The sequence below is a fragment of the Mus caroli genome, unplaced genomic scaffold, assembly GCF_978045245.1.
Source record: "Mus caroli unplaced genomic scaffold, Mus_caroli_1 scaffold_5, whole genome shotgun sequence".
Lineage (NCBI taxonomy): Eukaryota > Metazoa > Chordata > Mammalia > Rodentia > Muridae > Mus > Mus caroli.
In genome coordinates this window covers 52,431,759-52,454,532 of record NW_028227260.1, presented here as the reverse complement: position 1 = coordinate 52,454,532, position 22,774 = coordinate 52,431,759, and the positions used below count along the sequence as shown (strand labels likewise).

Below are 22,774 nucleotides of genomic sequence, written 5' to 3'. Positions count from 1 at the left end.
TTTAACTATTTAACTACCTGATAGACACCCTGCGCTCTCTGCACTGTCTTTGGGGGGGGAGCACGCAGCCAGGCAGGCACAAGGGAGTGCGGGTAGACTCTGGGGGGGGGGACCAAAGGAGGGACGGCGGCTGTAGTCGGCCCCTCCCCAGCTGTGGCAGGCTTCACGGCCACTCCGGGACCGGCAGGCGGCCGCACTCACCACCAGCATAACTGCGCCGCCAAAGCCAGCTCTGCATCTAGGTTCTCTTTTGAACAGCCTGGGGCTCCCCAGCCGAGTGCGGACCGTGCGCCGCGTTTGTCCGCCGGTGGCAGCTGGCCCCGCAGCAAGGCTGGCCGGCGCTGCCCGCCCGCCGCGAGCCGCCGGCACTGCCTCGCCGAGAGCGCGGTGGGCAAGACCGGCCTGATGGTTCTTTTTTCTCTTTTTTCCTTTTTTTAAAACCATTGCTGACAAATTCTGTCCTGACGTCAGTCCAAGTCTACAGTCGACAAAGGGTTAACACACACACACACACACACACACACACACACACACACACAGTCTTGTCACGTGACACAAACACAACCAGCCAAACGCCACTTTCTGACGGGGTCGGATTCTACATTGACTCTTTTTCCTGATAGGGGTGGGATTCTACATTCACTCCCGCTCTGGCAGAGAGAACACTCTCTCTCTCTCCTTCACTCTGCCAGGCAACAGCCAGGTCTTTTTGACTGTTCTGTACCCTGGGCACTCCTTCCAGGGTCTCCCTTGGAACATCTTTTTGGGGTGCAGACTGTCGTCGTCTCACAGCCACTGCCAGAATAAACCCACAATCTCAGAATACACAAATGCAGCAGTTCCACACCTACACACCCAGCAGATTGTCCCATTTCTAGAATAATAGCAAACAACAAGAGCAGACACAAGACTGAGACATCACAGGCAACTTACAGAATCAGATGGCCTCTCCAAGGCCGACAGATTGAGACCTTCCTGGTCTCCAGTGGGGTCCACCAAGCGTCCTTGGTCCTCCCCTATCTCACCTGGGACGTCTCCCAGGGGCAGATCGGACGGTGGACACCTGGGCACGTCTGCTCCTTATCCACTTCGCATTCCCTCCCGGAGTGCAATCTCTGGTGCTCTTACTGAGCACAGAGCGTCACGCAAAACCAGAACAGCGATCGCTCATACAGAATGGCCTTCCTGGCCTTTCAGAAATTAACAGAACACAGACACCAGACCAAAGCAGAACAGTAAATCTTACTTCTGAGTGGGTCCAGGACTTCTGGGTGGACGCGCTGATTCCCGGCCAACGCACCAAATGAAAGACTCAAAAACTCCCAAAGGGAGGCACTTACTCAAGCCTCGGGTCAGCCGCGCACCCAAGAAGACACTGAGACCGAACTTAAGATGTATAGAGAGTAAGATTTAATACAGCAATGACAAGAAAGCACATAAAAGCACATATACCAGATATCTGGGGTCGAAGCTCATGCAGCAGGTGCAGAGGAGATTCGGCAATTAGCCCAAACTTTTCACAGGCTTTTATAGGAAATAGCCAAGGGAAAAGTACAAGTTTTACGTCACCAAGGGGCTTTGCCAAGGGGCTTTACATAACCAAGGGGTCGTGTCCTATATTTTGGCAATGTACTCGATCTATTGGAACATTCTGGGATAGTACCAGGAGGCCCCTATCTCAAAAATGTTCTTGGCATAGTCTTCAGTTAGGAGGGGTAGGACTAGGTTTGTTCCAGGAGACCCCTTATCTAAAAAATGTTCCTGAAGCAGTTTCCAATTGGGAGGGGGTACCTTGGGGTAAAAAGTTCAGGAGTGCTCCGGGAACAGTCTCTGGATGGGAGGGGTAAGAGAGTTCAGGAAAAGTTCAGGTGTTCAGTAATTTTCCCTCTTTCATGGCAAATACAGAAGTGGATGCTCACAGTCATCTATAGGATGGAAAACAGGGCCCCCAATGGAGGAGCTAGAGAGAGTACCCAAGGATCTGAAGGGGTCTGCAACCCTATAGGTGAAACAACAATATGAACTAACCAGTACCCCCAGAGCTCATGTCTCTATCTGCACATGTAGCAGAAGATGGCCTAGTAGGCTATCATTTGGTAGAGAGGTCCCTTGGTCTTGCAAACTTTAGATGTCCCAGTACAGGGGAAAGCCAGGGGCAAGAAGTTGTTGTGAGTGGGTAGGGGAGCAGGGTGGGGGGAGGGTGTAGGGAACTTCTGGTATAGCATTTGAAATGTAAATAAAGAAAATATCTAATAAAAGAAAGAAAAAAAATTAGTAACTCCAGCTATATACAGGTTTATCTGTGGATAAATTTAGAGGATAGTGTTTATAATGATTAGCTTTTCAACTGTAAACATGATAGAATCACCTATAAAATGTTTGAATGAGGGTTTGTTTTCGTTAGATTTTCTTGTAAATGTCTATAGTAGATGAATCAATTGATGTGGGAAGAATGAGCCTTTTGTGAATGGCACCATTCCCTAAGAAGAGGGTTCTAATTGTGTAAAATTATATCAATTGAGCTGAGCATCTACACTTAATCATGTAAGCTAGCATACATGCACTCATTTCTAGATGTTCTTTACTGGGCATATAATGTGATTGACTATTGCAGTTTCTGTATAGACAGCTATAAAATGAATCTGAGTGCTGAAGTAAAACCCTATCTCCCCACGTTTCTTTTTGCAGGGCATTTTATCCAAGTCTCAGTAATTAAACTAAAACAATGCTTAAAAATGCTACATGTAAGTCGTTAATTATAAGGTGAGAGTAGAGGTTGGTAATTTTGGCTTTCGGAAACAATATTTAGATTTTTATCCACAACTGAAGCTGAAAATTTTCATTTCTAAGATCACTCCTTTCCTTTGCTACTTAATTCAATGGTACTAGTACAAACAAGGCAGTTTCTTTATATGTGTTCATTTTCCAGATACATCTAAGATTTTTATATCTAGATCTAGTGAGTGCCTTGTTCGTCACAGGAGGTAAATCAGGAATATCAAATGAAATTAATTACATAGTTCTTTAAAGGGTCCACATTATGGTTTATTAGTGTTCATCATATTAACAGGAAACATATTTTAAAATAATTATATATAATTTATTTTATGTATCAGAATACACTGTAGGAGTCTTCAGAAAGATTGGAAGAAGGCAACAGATACCATTACAGATGGTTGTGAGCTACTGTGTGGTTTCAGCGAATTCAACTTAGAACCTCTGGAAGGGCAGTCAATAGTCATTTTCTGAGCCATCTCTGCTGCCCACCAGGAAATATTTTTAAGAGTTTACACTGCTTTTCGTATAATTGAAAACACAGCTACAGAAACCACCAATCCCAGTAAAGAAATTAAAATTCACTAGAACAACACCTGTTCTATAATTCATTTCTTAAGATTTTCTTTAACGTTGTACACCATATAGCTGAGATGTGCAAAATGGCTCTCTTCATGCTTGAGAGGCTATTTCCTCAAGTTCACTATCTAGCCAAAGCTGAATTTAAACTCCTGATTCCCCTGTCTCTACCTCCTAAGTACTGGGATTACAGGATTACTCTAAAATATTTTTTATTTTATATTTTTTGAGACTATTGTAGATGGAATAGTTTTCCTTGCTTCTGGGCATTTTATTATTAGGTAGCAACACTACAGATTTCTATACATTGATTTTATGTTTCATAATTTTTTAGTTCAATTATTGTTAACATTTTCTTATCTGTTCTTTTAGAACTTTCAAAATACTAATAATGTAATCTATAAACAATAAAAGATTGACTACATTTCAATTTCATCACAGGTACTTGTGTCTTCTGAAACAAAATAGGACTTCTGGGTAAAAATACAAATCAAAGCTTATCATAAATTTAATTTTCATATTTTGATATACTGTTTTAGAAAATAATCATCTGCTCTTTCGGTCAGACCAGCACCTGGGTAGCTAGAATGCAGGGTCGGCTAACACTCGCCAGCTACCCACAACACCCACCACAGGATCTTAAGACTTCTGGTGAGTGGAACACAGCTTCTGCTCCAATCCAATTGTGCGCGGGGCCTGAGACTGCATTAGTTAGGGAAGCAGAAAACCGGCCTGAGTAGAGCCACAAGCCTCTTCCAGTCAGACCAGCACCTGGGTAGCTAGGGCGCAGGGTCTGCTGACACCTGCCAGCTACCCACGACACCCGCCACAGGATCTTGAGACTTCTGGTGAGTGGAACACAGCTTCTGCTCCAGTCCAATCGCACGGGAACTGAGACTGCTCTGGTTGGGGAGGAAGAAAGCCAGCCTGAGTAGGGCCACAAGCCTCTTCCGGTCAGACCAGCACCAGGGTAGCTAGAGCGCAGGGTCGGCTGACACCCGCCAGATATCCACGACACCTGCCACAGGATTTTGAGACTTCTGGTGAGTGGAACACAGACTCTGCTCCAATCTTTAAACAGTGACAACGATAACAACTAACCCCAGAGATTACCAGATGGCAAAAGGTAAACGTAAGAATCTTACTAACAGAAACCAAGACCACTCACCATCATCAGAACCCAGCACTCACACTTCGCCCAGTCCAGGGCACCCCAACACACCGGAAAAGCTAGACCCGGATCTAAAAGCATATCTCATGATGATGGTAGAGGACATCAAGAAGGACTTTAATAACAAACTTAAAGAAATACAGGAGAACACTGCTAAACAGGTAGAAGACATTAAAGAGGAAGCACAAAAATCCCTTAAAGAATTGCAGGAGAACACTGCTAAACAGGTAGAAGACATTAACGAGGAAGCACAAAAATATCTTAAAGAATTGCAGTAGAACACTGCTAAACAGGTAGAAGACATTAAAGAGGAAGCACAAAAATCCATTAAAGAATTGCAGGAAAACCAGACCAAACAGGTGATGGAATTGAATAAAAACATCCAAGACCTAAAAAGGGAAGTAGAGACAATGAAGAAAAACCAAATTGAGGCAACACTGGAGATAGAAACACTAGGAAAGAAATCTGGAACCATAGATGCGAGCATCAGCAACAGAATACAAGAGATGGAAGAGAGAATCTCAGGTGCAGAAGACTCCATAGAGAACATCGGCACGACAATCAAAGAAAATACAAAATCCAAAAAGATCCTAACTCAAAACATCCAGGAAATCCAGGACAAAATGAGAAGACCAAACCTACGGATAATAGGAGTAGATGAGAATGAATATTTTCAACTCAAAGGACCAGCAAATATCTTCAACAAAATTATAGAAAACTTCCCAAACCTAAAGAAAGAGATGCCCGTGAACATACAAGAAGCTTACAGAACTCCAAATAGACTGGACCAGAAAAGAAATTCCTTCCGACACATAATAATCAGAACAACAAATGCACTAAATAAAGATAGAATACTAAAAGCAGTAAGGGAAAAAGGTCAAGTAACATATAAAGGCAAGCGTATCAGAATTACACCGGATTTTTCACCAGAGACTATGAAAGCCAGAAGAGCTGGACAGATGTTATACAGAAACTAAGAGAACACAATTTCCAGCCCAGGCTACTATACCCAGCCAAACTCTCAATTACCATAGATAGAGAAACCAAAGTATTCCACGATAAAACCAAATTCACACATTACCTTTCCAGGAATCCAGCACTTCAAAGGATAATAACAGAAAAAAACCAATACAAGGACGGAAACCACGTCCTAGAAAAAGCAAGAAGGTAATCCCTCAACAAACCTAAAAGAAGACAGCCACAAAAACAGAACACCAACTCTAACAACAAAAATAAAAGGAAGCAACAATTACTTCTCCCTAATATCTCTTAATATCAATGGACTCAACTCCCCAATAAAAAGACAGACTAACAGGCTGGCTACAGAAACAGGACCCAACATTTTGCTGCTTACAGAAAACTCATCTCAGAGAAAAAGATAGACACTACCTCAGAATGAAAGGCTGGAAAACAATTTTCCAAGCAAATGGTAGGAAGAAACAAGCTGGAGTAGCCATTCTAATATCTGATAAGATTGACTTCCAACCCAAAGTCATCAAAAAAGACAAGGAAGGGCACTTCATTCTCATCAAAGTTAAAATCCTCCAAGAGGAACTATCAATTCTGAATATCTATGCTCCAAATACAAGGGCAGCCACATTCATTAAAGATACTTTAGTAAAGCTCAAAGCACACATTGCACCTCACACAATAATAGTGGGAGACTTCAACACACCACTTTCACCAATGGACAGATCATGGAAACAGAAACTAAACAGGGACACAGTGAAACTAACAGAGGTTATGAAACAAATGGATCTGACAGATATCTACAGAACATTTTATCCTAAAACAAAAGGATATATCTTCTTCTCAGCACTTCACGGTACCTTCTCCAAAATTGACCACATAATAGGTCACAAAACACGCCTCAACATATACAAAAATATTGAAATTGTCCCATGCACCCTATCAGATCACCATGGACTAAGACTGATCTTCAATAACAAAATAAATAATAGAAAGCCAACACACACGTGGAAACTAAACAACACTCTTCTCAGTGATACCTTGGTCAAGGAAGGAATAAAGAAAGAAATTAAGGGCTTTCTGGAGTTTAATGAAAATGAAGACACAACATACCCAAACTTATGGGACACATTGAAAGCATTTCTAAGAGGAAAACTCATAGCTCTGAGTGCTTACAAAAAGAAACTAGAGAGAGCACACATTAGCAGATTGACAACACACCTAAAATCTCTAGAACGAAAGGAAGCAAATTCACCCAAGAGGAGTAGATGGCAAGAAATAATCAAACTCAGGGGTGAAATCAACCAAGTGGAAACAAGAAGAACAATTCAAAGAATCAACCAATCGAGGAGCTGATTCTTTGAGAAAATCAACAAGATAGATAAACCCTTAGCCAGACTCACTAGAGGGCATAGGGAAAGTATTCTAATTAACAAAATCAGAAATGAAAAGGGAGACATAACAACAGACCCTGAAGAAATCCAAAACACCATCAGATACTTCTACAAAAGGCTATACTCAACAAAACTGGAGAACCTGGATGAAATGGACAAGTTTCTAGACAGATACCAGGTACCAAAGTTAAATCAAGATCAGGTTAATGATCTAAACAGTTCCATATCCCCTAAAGAAATAGAAGCAGTCATTAATAGTCTCCCAACCAAGAAAAGCCAAGGACCAGATGGGTTTAGTGCAGAGTTCAATCAAACCTTCAAAGAAGAACTAATCCAAGTTCTTCACAAACTATTCCACAAAATAGAATCAGAAGGTACTCTACCCAACTCATTCTATGAAGCCACAATTACTCTGATACCTAAACCACATAAAGATCCAACAAAAATAGAGAACTTCAGACCAATTTCCCTTATGAATTTTGATGCAAAAATCCTCAATAAAGTTCTCACTAACCGAATTCAAGAACACATCAAAACAATCATCCATCCTGACCAAGTAGGTTTCATCCCAGGGATGCAAGGATGGTTCAATATACGAAAATCCATTAATGTAATCCATTATATAAACAAACTCAAAGACAAAATCCACATGATCATCTCGTTAGATGCTGAAAAAGCATTTAACAAAATCCAACACCCATTCATGATAAAAGTCTTGGAAAGATCAGGAATTCAAGGCCCATACCTAACCATGATAAAAAGCAATATACAGCAAACCAGTAGCCAACATCAAAGTAAATGGTGAGAAGCTGGAAGCAATCCCACTAAAATCAGGGACTAGACAAGGCTGCCCACTCTCTCCCTACCTGTTCAACATTGTACTTGAAGTCCTAGCCAGAGCAATTAGACAACAAAAGGCGATCAAGGGGATACAAATTGGAAAAGAAGAAGTCAAAATATCGCTTTTTGCAGATGATATGATAGTATACATAAGTGACCCTAAAAATTCCACCAGAGAACTCCTAATCCTGATAAATAGCTTCGGTGAAGTAGCTGGATATAAAATTAAATCAAGCAAGTCAATGGCCTTTCTCTACACAAAGGATAAACAGGCAGAGAAAGAAATTAGGGAAACAACACCCTTCTCAATAGTCACAAACAATATAAAATACCTTGGTGTGACTCTAACTAAAGAAGTGAAAGATCTGTATGACAAGAACTTCAAGTCCCTGAAGAAAGAAAATAAAGAAGATCTCAGAAGATGGAAAGATCTCCCATGCTCATGGACTGGCAGGATCAACATTGTAAAAATGGCTATCTTACCAAAAGCAATCTACAGATTCAATGCAATCCCCATCAAAATTCCAACTCAATTCTTCAACGAATTAGAAAGGGCAATCTACAAATTCATCTGGAACAACAAAAAACCTAGGATAGCAAAAACTCTTCTCAAGGATAAAAGAACCTCTTGTGGAATCACCATGCCTGACCCAAAGCTGTACTACAGAGCAATTGTGATAAAAAACTGCATGGTACTGGTATAACGACAGACAAGTAGACCAATGGAACTGAATTGAAGACCCTGAGATCAACCCACATACCTATGGTCACTTGATCTTTGACAAGGGAGCAAAAACCATCCAGTGGAAAAAAGACAGCATTTTCAACAAATGGTGCTAGCACAACTGGCGGTTATCATGTAGAAGAATGCGAATTGATCCATTCCTATCTCCTTGTACCAAGGTCAAATCTAAGTGGATTAAGGAACTCCACATAAAACCAGAGACACTGAAACTTATAGAGGAGAAAGTAGGGAAAAGCCTCGAAAATATGGGTACAGGGGAAAAATTCCTGAATAGAACAGCAAAGGCTTGTGCTGTAAGATCGAGAATCAATAAATGGGACCTCATAAAGTTGCAAAGCTTCTGCAAGGCAAAAGACACCTTCAATAAGACAAAAAGACCACCAACAGATTGGGAAAGGATCTTTACCTATCCTAAATCAGATAGGGGACTAATATCCAATATATATAAGGAAATCAAGAAGGTGGACTCCAGAAAATCAAATAACCCCGTTAAAAAATTGGGGCTCAGAACTGAACAAAGAATTCTCACCTGAGGAATACCGAATGGCAGAGAAGCACCTGAAAAAATGTTCAACATCCTTAGTCATCAGGGAAATGCAACTCAAAACAACCCTGAGATTCCACCTCACACCAGTCAGAATGGCTAAGATCAAAAATTCAGGTGACAGCAGATGCTGGCGAGGATGTGGAGAAAGAGGAACACTCCTTCATTGTTGGTGGGATTGCAAGCTGGTACAACCACTCTGGAAATCTGTTTGGCAGTTCCTCAGAAAATTGGACATAATACTACCAGAGGATCCAGCAATACCTCTCCTGGGCATATATCCAGAAGATGTTCCAACCGGTAATAAGGACACATGCTCCACTATGTTCATAGCAGCCTTATTTATAATAGCCAGAAGCTGGAAAGAACCCAGATGCCCCTCAACAGAGGAATGGATACAGAAAATGTGGTACATTTACACAATGGAGTACTACTCAGCTATTAAAAGGAATGAATTTATGAAATTCCTAGGCAAATGGATGGATCTGGAGGGCATCATCCTGAGTGAGGTAACATATTCACAAAGGAACTCACACAATATGTACTCACTGATAAGTGGATATTAGTGCAAAAAGTTAGGATATCTAAGATATAAGATACAATTTGTTAAACGTATGAAACTCAAGAAGAACGAAGATCAAAGTGTGGACACTGTTCCCCTTCTTGGAATTGGGAACAAAATACCCATGGAAAGATTTACAGAGATAAAGTTTGGAGCTGTGAAGAAAGGATGGACCATCTAAAGACTGCCATATCCAGGGATCCATCCCATAATCACCTTCCAAACGCTGACACCATTGCATACACTAGCAAGATTTTGCTGAAAGGACCCAGATATAGCTGTCTCTTGTGAGACAATGCCGGGGCCTAGCAAACACAGAAGTGGATGCTCACAGTCAGCTATTGGATGGATCACAGGGCCCCCAATGGAGGAGCTAGAGAAAGTACCCAAGGAGCTAAAGGGGACTGCAACCCCATAGATGGATCATTATTATGAACTAACCAGTACTCCAGAGCTCTTGACTCTAGCTGCATTTGTATCAAAAGATGGCCTAATCGGACATCACTGGAAAGAGAGGCACATTGGACTTGCCAACTTTATATGCCCCAGTACAGGGGAATGCCAGGGCCAAGGGGTGGGGGTGGGTGGGTGAGGGACTCGGGGGGAGTGTATTGGGGACTTTTTTGATAGCATTGGAAATGTAATTGAGGAAAATACCTAATTAAAAAAAAAACCTGAAAAAAAAAGAAAATAATCATCTAAAATACAATGTGTAATATATTTCTTTTATAATATAACAAGATGTTTTTTTAAATTTTTATTAATTATTTTATTTACATCCAAAATATTGCCCCCTCTCAGTCCTCTTTCCCAGAAAGGTCCCCCTTTTACCTTCTTTCCTTCTGAGAGGGAATCTGTACCCAACCCTCTTCCCTGGAGCATCAAATCTCTATGGGATTAGGCACATAGTTTCCTACTGAAGACAGATAAGGCTATCCTCTGCTACTTATTTGCCAGGGGTTGGGTGGGTCTGAGACCACCCTGGGCATTACTGAAACTACTGAAGGAACTGAAGGGAATGGCAACAGTGTCAACTAACCCGGACCCCTGGGAGCTTCTAGTAACTAAAGCACCAATATTATATTTCTTTAGCAAGCTAATTATCAAACTTTAAGCATTTTAATTTTTAATATAATCATTTCAGATAATATGTGTGTGTGTGTGTGTGTGTGTGTGTGTGTGTGTGTGTGCGTGTGTGTGAGAGAGGTGGGGGGTGGGAAGAGAGAAGAGGATCTCACTACATATTAACAGCCAACCTGGTACTTACTATAAAGAATATGCTGGCGTTGAACATGAAGTCATCCTCTTGTCTCAGCCTTCCAATTTCTGGGATTTCATATATGTATCAATATTCCATATTACATAGTGGTTTCTTGAAAGCTTTTCAACATATTAACACTTATCATGTCACATATAACATTTTAAATATTTTAATGGAAATTTTATATGTATATATATAGTTTATACTATAAAATATTTTTCTGAAATACATGAGAATCTATAATGTTAGTTTACACACACACATATATATGTGTGTGTGTGTGTGTGATATATATATGTATATATATATATATATATATATTACAATATAAATTTATATACATTATTAGAGAACACCAAATAAAAATATCATCATACAGAAGAGTAACATCAGAATATATTTTTCAATTAAGCCAACATTAATTTTCTAAGTTATTGGGAAATATGATAAGATAATTGATTCTTGTTTTAAAATATAAACCCACAATTAAGTGTGAAGATTAAATTATTTAGCAATCCCATTGAGATAGTTTGCCTTTCATACTTCTTTACCCTCTTCCAACTTATACCAGATCCAGCCCCCACATACACAAATTCATGTTGTTTCTCTGTAATATTAAACCAAATAAAAGCATGCATGTGTGTGCACAGACACACACACACACACTCACACATCCTACAGTCTTGTTTTTTGGCTAACTGTATCTAGAGTATGCTTGATACCCAGAGTTACTTAGTTGAAAATAAGTGATTTTTCTCTCTCAGAAGCTATCAGTTGCAAACAATGTCATGATTAGATGTACATTCGTGTACATTTTCCTTTCTCCCTGCTGGTGTTTGTCTGAAATGCACTTGTACTGGTCTTGTATATGCTGTCACAGTCTCTGTGTAGTCTTATGTAATCCTATTGATGAATGCCATTGGAGGACTTTCTATCTTCTGATGCCTGTTTCGATTTCTTTCTTTGTTGCGTAAGGAATATAATCTACAAGTCTTCTATTTGTTTGGATAGACTTATTCTAAGACCTTTCTTTTCTTTCAAGGCTATTGTGAAAGGTATTGCTGACCTGATATCTTTCTCAGTGCCATTTGTGTGTAGGAAGGGAACTACTTGTTTTTTATTAGACATTTATTTATCTATTTACATTTCAAATGTTGTCACTTTCCTGGCTTCCCCTCGAAAAACCCCCTATCCCTTCACCCCTCCCCCTGCTCCTCAACCCACCCACACCTGCTTCTTGGCCCTGGCATTCCCCTACACTGGGGCATAGATCCTTCACAGGACCAAGAGCTTCTCCTCCCACTGATGACCAACTAGGCCATATTCTGCTACATATGCAGCTGGGTAATACTTTTTACGTGTTAATTTTGTATTTTTCCACTTTACTGAAAGTATTTATCACCTGCATAAGTTTTCTGGTGGAGTCTTTTGGATTATTTATGTATAAAATCATATTGTCTTCAAATAAAGTGACTCTGATTCTATACTTTCTTGTTTATATCACTTTGAACTCCTTCAGCTGTGCTATTGCTCTAAGACTTCAAGTACCATTTTGAATAAGTATGAAGAAATTGGGCTTATTTATCTCATTCCTGGTTCCAGTGAAACTTGTTTAAGCTTCTCTCCATTTACAATGATATTGACTGTGCATTTTATTGTAAATTTTGCTTATTAAGTAATGGCTGTCATATTCATAGTTTCTCTAGGTTTTTCATCACTAAGTGATGTTGATGTTGGATTTTTGTTAAAAGCCTTTTCTGCATGTAATTAAATGGTCATTTAGTTTCCATCTTTTCATCTCTTTATGTGGTAGATTGCATTTATTGATATTTATAAGAACAATTCATACAGTTCTAAAATGAAAACAACTTGACCATGGTAGATAATCTTTTTGATGATCTTTTTGATAATATTTTTGAAATTGACTTGCAAGTATTTAATGAGAATTTTTGCATCTCTGTTCATAAGATATATTTGTCTATATGCTTTTTTTCTTTATTTTTTGTTGAGCCCATATGGCTTAAGATCACATCGGTAGTGGCTTCATTAAAAAAAAAAAAAAGAAAGAAAGAAAGAAAGAAAAGAAAAGAAAATGAACTTAAGTTTTTATTTCATGCAATAATTAGAGTAAATTTGCAATTTGTTCCTCATTCAAGTTTTATTCTGAATTATACTCACTGGGCCTGTTTTTGTTGTTGTAGCGGTGGTGGTGGTGGTGGTGGTGGTGGTGGTGGTGGTGGTGGTGGTGGTGGCAGTGGTAGTTGTGGCTGTTGTCATTATTGTTTGTTTGACTTGTTTTTGTTTGGTTTGGATTTGTTGTTATTGTTTTTGTTGAGAGAATTTAAATACTTTTAATCCACTGGGAGTATGGGTCTGTTTAAATTGTTTTACCTTGAGTAAACTTTGATATATCATTAATTCATTCATTTCTCTTAGTCTTTTCAGTTTGGAAGAATACAGATTTTTAATGCTGAGATTCCACCTCACACCAATCAGAATGGCTAAGATCAAAAAAATCAGGTGACAACACATGCTGGCAAAGATATGGAGAAAGAAGAATACTCCTCCATTGTTGGTTGGGTTGCAAACTGGAACAACCACTCTGGAAATCAATCTAGAGGTTCCTCAGAAAATTAGAAATATATCTGCCTGAAGACCCAGCTATACTTCTTTTGGCCATATATGTAAAAAATGCCCACCATGAACAGGGGCATGTGGTCCACTATGTTCACAGTAGCCTTATTTGTGACAGCCAAAAGCTGGAAACACTCAGATGTCCCACAATGGAAGAATGCATACAGAAAATGTGTTTCATTGAAAAAATGATTTTCTCAATTACCTATGTATCTATTGTAATGTTTCTCATTTCATCTCTAATTCTTTTTTTTTCTTTTTGTTTTTTGAAATATTATTTTTCCATCATCTGAGATCTTCTTCAATTTCTTTCTTCAGAGACTTGAAGTTCTTATCATACAGATCTTTCACTTCCTTGGTTAGAGTCACACCAAAATATTTTATATTATTTGTGACTATTGTGAAGGGCGTTGTTTCCCTAATTTCTTTCTCATCCCGTTTATCCTTTGTGTAGAGAAAGGCAACTGATTTGTTTGAGTTAATTTTATATCCAGCTACTTCACTGAAGCTGTTTATCAGGTTTAGGAGTTCTCTGGTGGAATTTTTAGGGTCACTTATATATACTATCATATCATCAGCAAACAGTGATATTTTGACTTCTTCCTTTCCAAATTGTATCCCCGTGATCTCCCTTTGTTGACGAGTTGCCCTGGATAGGACTTCAAGTACTATATTGAATAGGTAGAAAGAAAGTGGGCAGCCTTGTCTAGTCCCTGATTTTAGTGGGATTGATGTTGGCCACTGGTTTGCTGTATATTGCTTTCATTATGTTTAGATATGGGCCTTGAATTCCTGATCTTTCCATGATTTTTATTATGAAGGGGTATTGTATTTTGTCAAATACTTTCTCAGCATCTAACGAGATGATCCTGTAATTTTTGTCTTTGAGTTTGTGTATATAGTGGATTACATTGATGGATTTCTGTATTTTAAACCATCCCTGCATCCCTGGGATGAAACCTACTTGGTAATGATGGATGAATGTTTTGATGTGTTCTTGGATTCAGTTTGTGAGGATTTTATTGAGTATTTTTGCATCGATATTCATAAGGGAAATTATTCTGAAGTTCTCTATATTTGTTGGGTCTTTATGTGGTTTAGGTATGAGAGTAATTGTGGCTTCATAGAATGAATTGGGTAGAGTACCTTCTGTTTCTATTTTGTGGAATACTTTGAGTAGAGTGAAAATTAGGTCTTCTTTGAAGGTCTGATAAAACTCTGCACTAAACCCATCTGGTCCTGGGCTTTTTTAACTGGGAGATTATTGAAGGTTGCTTCTATTTCTTTAGGCAAAATGGGACTGTTTAGATCGTTAATCTGGTCCTGATTTAAATTGGGTACCTGGTATCTGTCTAGAAAGTTGTCCATTTCATCCAGGTTTTCTAGTTTTGTTGAGTATAGCATGTTGTAGTAGGATCTGATGATGTTTTGGATTTCCTCAGGATATGTTGTTATGTCCCCTTTTTCATTTCTGATTTTGTTAATTAGGATACTGTCCCAGTACCCTCTAGTGTGTCTGACTAAGGGTTTATCTATCTTCTTGTTTTTCTCAAAGAACTAGCTCCTGATTTGGTTGATTCTTTGAATAGTTCTTTTTGTTTCCACTTAGTTGATTTCAGCCCTAAGTTTGATTATTTCCTGAGGTCTATGCCTGTTGGGTGAATTTGCTTCCTTTTGTTCTATAGCTTCTAGGTATGCTGTCAGACTGCTAGTGTATGCTCTCTGTAGTTTCTTTTTGGAGGCACTCAGGGCTATGAGTTTTCCTCTTAGGACTGCTTTCGTTGTGTCCCATAAGTTTGGGAATGTTGTGGCTTTATTTCATTAAACTCTAAAAAGTCTTTAATTCCTTTCTTTATTTCTTCCTTGACCAATTGTTGGGTAAATGGATGTATCTGGAGGATATCATCCTGAGTGAGATAACCCAATCACAAAAGAAGTCACTTGATATGCACTTACTGATAAGTGGATATTAGCCCAGAAACCTAGAATACCCAAGATACAACTTCCAAACCACAAGAAAATCAAGGAGAAAGACCAATGCATGGATACTTCATGCCTCCGTAGAATATGGAATAAAATAACCATGAAAGAAGTTTCAGAGACAATGTTTGGAGCTAAGACGAAATGGTGGACCATTCAGAGACTGCCCCACCTGGGGGTCCATCCCATAATCAGCCGCCATATGCAGACTCTATTGCATATGCCAGCAAGATTTTGCTGAAGGGACCCTGATATAGCTGTCTCCTCTGAGGCTTTGCCAGTGCCTGGCAAATACAGAAGTGGATGCTCACAGTCTTCTATTGGATGGAACACAGGGTCCACAATATAGGAGCTAGAGAAAGTTACCAAGAGCTGAAGGGCTCTGCAACCCTATAGGTGTAACAACACTATGAACTAATCAGTACCCCCAAGAGCTTGTGTCTCTAGCTGCATATGTAGCAGAAGATGGCCTAGTTGACCATCATTTGGAACAGAGGCCCCTTGGTCTAGCAAACTTTATATGTCCCAGTACAAGGGAATGCCAGGGCCAAGAAGTGGGAGTGAGTGGGTAGAGGAGCAGCATGGTGGGGAGGGTATAGGGGACTTTCAGGATAGCATTTGAAATGTAAATGAAGAAAATATCTAATAAACAAGTGGGGAAAAAAGAAAAAAGGAATATTATTTTTTATTTTATTTTTAAGATTAGTATATAACTATATCATCTTCTCACTTTTCTCTTTTCTTTATTAGATATTCTCTTCATTTACAAGTAAGATGCTATCCCCTTTCCTTGTTTCCTCTCCAAAAGTCCCCTATACCCTCCCTTTGCTCTACTCCCCAACCCACCCACTCCAGGTGCCTGACCCTGGCATTCCCTTTTACTGAGGCATATAATCATCACAAGACCAAGGGTCTCTCCTCCCATTGATGGGCAACTAGGCCATCCTCTGCTACATATGCAACTAGAGATACAGCTCTGGGGGTACTGATTAGTTCATAGTGTTGTTCCTCCTATAGGATTGCAGACCCCTTTAGCTCCTTTGGTACTTTCTCTAGCTCCTTCATTAGGGCCCTGTGTTCTATCGAATAGATGACTGTGAGCATTTACTTCTGTATTTGCCAGGCACTGGCATCTCTAATTTTTATAAATTTTGATTTTGCTTAACTTGGCTGAAGATTTGTCTGTCTTGATTTTTTTTCAGAGCCACTCTTTCTTTCACTTATTCTATATCTGTTCATGTCAGTATTTTTAAGTTAATTTAGTTATATATCCTCATCTGCTGTTTTTGAGGTATTTATCTCTTATTTTTCTAAATCTTTTAATTATACCATTATTATTTAGAGATCTCTGTTGGTTTTCATTGTGAACAGTGTATGTTATGACTTCTCTCCTCCTAAAAATACCTGCACTATGCATTTTGGTATGTTGGGATTTCATTTTCATTCAATTTCTTAAAATGTTAAAATTTCAACTTACCTTTTTTCTTTACCTAGTTTTCATTCAGTATTGACTTGTTTAGCTTCCATGAATGTGTATACTTACTGCTGTTTCTATTATTATTGATATTCTACTTTAATTCACAGTGTTAAGATAGATTACCAAATGCTTTTAAAAGTCCAGTCTCTATTCATTCCTCATTGCCCTAATAAGCCATCAATTTTGAAGAAAGTTCCATCACGTGATGGAAACATAGTGTGTTCCTCACTGTATGAGTGGAAAGTCCTGCATATGTGTGTTAAGTCCACTTGATGCATTATGTTATTTAACTCCCAGATTGTCTAGCTTTTGACTGGAAGACTTCTGTTAGCACATGTAGCATATGTGTTTGCCTGTGAAGTGTGATAACTATGAGATTCCTAAAAGAGGGTCTGAAGTCATTAAGAAATCATAAAAATATGGTGAAAGTAGAACTATGGGGAGTGTGTATCAATACTATGTGTGGTAGCAAACCCCAAGAGGATGGTGATAGGCTGTGAAGATCGGATTAGGTAGGCAACAGTGGTGGGATATAGTAATATCCTAGGAAGGACTCAACAGAGAGGAAGAAGGGAAGGAAGTACAGGTAGTAACTTACCTGGATTCCTGCCGAGTGTGGTAGCTGTGAGATTTCTGTAAAAGAGTGGACCTTTAGCCTGTTCTTGGCAGATAGTCACAAAAGAATGGAACTAACCTGTGAAGAATGGAAGATTACAGAAATGGAAGAAGGGCTAGAGGGCCCTCAAGATACAATATCTTTTGGACATGGTATTTGATTTGACTTCTTTCCATAAGTCAGTCTTTTTATATGACATATACTCCCTTGATTTTTATTGTAGTATAGTAGAATAAATATCTGTGATATATTTCTGAACATATGAAAACTTATCATTTATATTCATATGGAAATGCCACTTCAAAGATAAAAAGGAACAATGAATCTAAAAATTTTGACGAATATAAGAAAGCAAATCAAGCAAACAATCCAATCAGTTAAAGCACCACTCTAGGGGAGGAAGTTGTAGAAATTGACTTTTCTTCTGTTTTATGATTTTTTTTTAATTTGATTTAAGGATCTATTAAACGAGATCTATAGAAAACCAAGAAAGTGAAGTTCTTTCCCAGTTGCTGGAGCTCATCCTCAGTAAAACATATAAAGTCATTCTGTTTTCAAACTGGTGAGTTATTTCAAACTTTTTCTAAAAAATATGGATTCTATTTATTGCTTTATCTTAGGTATAATTTTAATTGTTAATACCAAGGTATTTTGATAGAGTTTTTTTTCTTCCTTAAATGATGAATATGGAACTGTTAAAACTCAAAAAAGTTTATCAGTTTGGAAACTCTGAACAGGAGATTTTTAAAAGTAGATTAGAGAATTAGGAGTAGGCTCTCAAGTTGGAATGCTTAAGTAAGAAGTAAAAAAGACATCAATGAAATTAAGATACTAAGAGGCAAAAATGCCTCAGTAGGTAAGTGTGCTTGCTGCTCTAACTTTCATATTTATCAATAAATAATAAAGACAAAAATTAGGATGAAAAAAGTAGAATCATGAACTGTTACACTGAAAAGAAGTAGATATGGAGATTGCTTAAATATTTTAGAAAAGTAATAGAAATATTATAGAAAATTAATAGATATATCTTCATAGTATTAAAACAGCACTATGTAGTTACAAATATAAAATTGAATATCATTACACATATTAATTTCTAAATAATGTCAAATGCTTCTGATAGAAAAAATAATTCTTGCTTTAATATCAAACGTTCAAAATACTTTTTAATTAAAGCTTAATTTGAAGGAAAAGATAACCATGAAATATAAACTCAAGTCTATCAGTACATACAATATCTGTTGAATGGTTAGAGAAGGTACATTTATCAGTAGAGATGAAGTCTGGCTATAAAGGTCCCATCTGAACTTCTTTGTCTTTTATTAGCAATAATCCATAAAATACAACTGACCTATGCATAAATTTTATCTAGGGTAGCTCATGAAAAGTAATCATGAAAAGAAATGGAAGCCTGATTATTTCATAAATTTCCATAGAATTGATATCAGAATAGTTATATTTTTCTTTACCCATCACTTTTTTTTTAAATCGAAAAACAAATCAAAATCTCTTAGCTGGAGGTAGGGACTCTAGATGAATTGGAACTGGTTTGTTGATATTGTCCATGTTTTATATAGCTGGTCTCAGCTGTGGTGAGCTCATGATAGCAAAGGGCAGAAGACACTTTTTCAAAGAATTCCTCCCTAAATTCTGACTATTGCTATCTTTGCACCACCTCTTACAAAATGGTTACTGATCCTGATAAGAAGAAGATGATATAGATTCCTCTTATTGGGGTCAGTAGTCCAATTATTTTCTACACTCTAGTTGTGAGTCTCTGTTTTAACCCTTGTCTACTACGATGAGAAACTTTCCTGATGAAGGATGAGGACTGCTCTAATTTATGGGTACTGTAGAAAGTAATTTGTTTTTTCAATGTCTGGTTAGCAAAAAGAATGAAAAAAAATAGTAGCAGATTCTTCCTAGAATGGGTGATCTAACCATCCACGAGTTGCTCACCAGATTTATAGTAATGGATATAAGTTACAATGAGAAACTTGTTGATTAACCTCATAGCAATCATGTCACCAATGTGTCAATGGGCATATCTTGTCACAGTGGTTGTTATTTTTGGCTAAACATTTTTGCATTAACAGCAAGTAGAACAACTGATAATTTTTCCTTCCTAGCAGTTTATAACATCTTTTGCTACTATGAATATTGTGTTCTGTAGGTGGGAGAGAAAGTTTATTTTCTTCAGTTCTAGGGTGTCTCATAGTTTGCTCATATTTAAGTAAGTTGTCTTGCAAGTCATACACCCATATGCATCCTGGTAGCACAAATTCAACTAACTGCACTATAAAGAAAATGAAGAATAGGATGCAAATATGGACAAGAGACTTGGGAGTGCCTGGGAGAAGTTAGAGGAAGAATAGGGTGGCATAAATTATCTAAAATCATTGTATATATATTTGAAGGTCTCAAAAATACATAAATGCATTTTAAATAAGTAAATGGGTAATATTTGTATTTTTCTTTCTGCTTTGAAGAAACCACCAAACTGAGATTATCCATAGTCAATTCAGATAAGATAATTGGATACACAGTATTCAGAAATTAAGGGTGTACTGAAAATATTTCAGGAGGTAAACAACATCAGAAAGAATAAGGAAAGAGAGGGCAGTATACAGTAGTAAGTAGACAGATTAATTTGATATTATCAGCCATAAAACTGGCCTGAAGTAAACATTATCTTGAGGAAAAACAAGGCAATATAATTGCCAAGTGAGTGATACATTTGGAAGTTATTCTAATCAATTAACTAAAAATCTGGGTTTAACTTCTTTCAATTCTCTTTCTTTCACTGCCTTTCTTTTTCTTTTTCTTTTTTCACAATCCCCAGTTGTCCTTTTCTGTATGCATATAATTTAAAAGAACACACTAAAATCAAAGTAGAGAAGAAAGGAAGGACAAAAGGAAGAAAGGAAGTAAAAAAAGGATAGAAAATTCCACAGGAAAATGTAATTAAATTTGATCACAAGCATTCTATCATAAAAGATCCGTAATTTTCTCACAAACATATATCTTCATGAAATGTCCTTTTAGATTGGTCTCAATTCAGAGACCAATATCAATAAACACTTACGCCTGTTACCCAAAAAGATCTATTTTATTTGGTTAAGTTCTATTAAATTTGACATCTAAAACGGAAAAACTATATTTTCTGTACATAATTACATAAACACTAACAAGTAGGGTACATTCATTAAAAATCTGAGGACAAAGATACACTATTTAAGGTTTATATACATTTTGAAAATAAACAATGAGAAGGCATACTTCATAAGAGATTATGTTGATCTTACGATTTAATATTTTTCTTATTTTATGTTTTTGAGTTTATGAGTGATAAAATGTTTAGAGTTATAGAGAAGAGCAGAAAATAACAACACATCGACATGCTTTCTGAAAACCTAAACTACTGGCTTATTTGAAAGTGAAACATTCTTTAGTTTAATAGATCTTTATCTCCCTCCCCCATTCCCCATAGCATCTAGAATGACTTCTACTAATCAAGGAAGTGATCCATCTGAAAATACTCTCAAAAATGAAGAAAATGAACCACCAAATGCCTGTGAGGATGAGAAAGAACATCCACTTCCTGATACCAACATTTCTCAGGTGGAAACCAATCTATCCGGCATGGAGCCAAGCTCGATAAGTTCCCAGGAGGATATGGATTTCCAGACAGTACAAAACAGCCAATCTGAAGCAGAGAAGACTCAAAATGATCCCCCAGATGAAGAATTAATAGAAGACTCTCTTCCAATTCGGATACCCATTCCTAAAAAGTTGTCTGTTCCTAGGTTAATATTATGTAGAATTATCTATCTGAGTATACCACAACCACAACCACAACTCCATGAAAAGAAGACCTTATCTGATAAAATGATGTTCCATCTAGGGGAAGTGGAGATGACAGAAAATGATTGCTTCCACACCCCCATACTTGACAAGATGATCCATCCCTGTTTTCTTATGTGGCGAGTCCCATTCTTTACTATTAATGAGATAAGTAGGATGATTATTCACCTGCTGTGCAGCAGAAATTGCTCTCAGCCAGAATGTCACCAACATAATGCATCTGTAAAACAAAAATATGTAGCCATTCTTGATCACCAAAATATCATCAATCTCCAAAGGAACATCGTCTTTGGAAGGCCTTTGAGAGTATACTACTATCATCCACTTTTTGAAAGACTGACTCAAAGAAAAACTTCTAAGTTATATCAAAACAAGAATGGAAACCATCTTTCTGTGAGGCCAAGATTCTACATGCCACAGTTCCAAACCCAGAATACTGTCCATAGAAATGTTTTTAAAGATTCTTGGAGAAATCGTCATAAGCTGAGGCTAGTAATCATAACAGACAACAATAACTGGAAATATCTGTGTCTCATTTGTGGTTGTGGTTTTAACAACTTTTATGATTTTAAACATCATTCTTGCAACTTTTCTGGAAATTAAGTTAAAGCAGTGTAAAGGTTTATAATTTGAAATTCTAAAACTATACAATATCAATAACTCATCTGAAACAACATCTCATGATCAATAAATTTAGTATGACAACATTACACTGCAAAATTTAATACAAAAATATGTACTTCAATAAGAAACATTTTCAGGAAGAGATTTAACCATCATTTGGATCATTGAAATATCAAGGTATTTATCTGTATTGTGTCATCAACTGAACCAAGATGATGTTTGCAACTCCCTTAACATCAATTTCTGCTGAGTATTGTTTCTGGACGCAAATTAAAACAGATCGTGATAAAGAAAACAGAGAGCTAGAGAAAGGTACAATAGGGGTTTCTAGAGATTCTGCTCAACAAAAAAATCTGAAGTTTCCTCCAAATTTCAATAAAATCATACTAAATGTTACTGTAAATTTGTAGTTAGATATGAATATGTCATGAGAAACACAATATTGCAAATATACCATATCTATACTTTAGTGATGTTTTACCTGTTGCACCCCCCCCCCCAAAAAAAAGAAAACACTAAGAATCCAACTCCAATGTAATCACACTAGGGTCTTTATTTACAAGCTCAAGATTGGGCTCACACTGCTGTCTCTGACACAGCAGAACTGGAGGGTGCAGCCCAGAGTCTAATTTTAAGCAGGTATTTGTAGAGACAAGAAAGAATTGTGTAGACTGGCACATATCTGATTGGGGTGTGATTCATTACAACATTTTATTTGCTCTTTAACAGAATTGGCTGG

At 37.7% G+C, this 22,774-nt stretch overlaps 1 protein-coding gene across 2 annotated transcripts in view; it reads left to right on the top strand.

Annotated features, from left to right (window-relative positions):
* Cpxcr1 (CPX chromosome region candidate 1) overlaps nucleotides 1-22,392 on the top strand; it is a 40,686-nt gene extending 18,294 nt beyond the window's left edge. Inside the window, exons 1-3 of one of the 2 annotated variants that reach the window (XM_085837613.1) lie at nucleotides 13,298-13,360; nucleotides 18,005-18,109; nucleotides 21,038-22,392. In XM_085837613.1, coding sequence (XP_085693739.1) covers nucleotides 21,046-22,014 — 969 coding nt within the window. In that variant the 5' untranslated portion in view covers nucleotides 13,298-13,360; nucleotides 18,005-18,109; nucleotides 21,038-21,045 and the 3' untranslated portion in view covers nucleotides 22,015-22,392. Of the gene's footprint in view, nucleotides 1-13,297; nucleotides 13,361-18,004; nucleotides 18,110-21,037 lie in introns of those variants that run through there. The other variant, XM_021153748.2, reaches the window with a different exon arrangement.
* The last annotated feature ends 382 nt before the right edge of the window (nucleotides 22,393-22,774 follow it).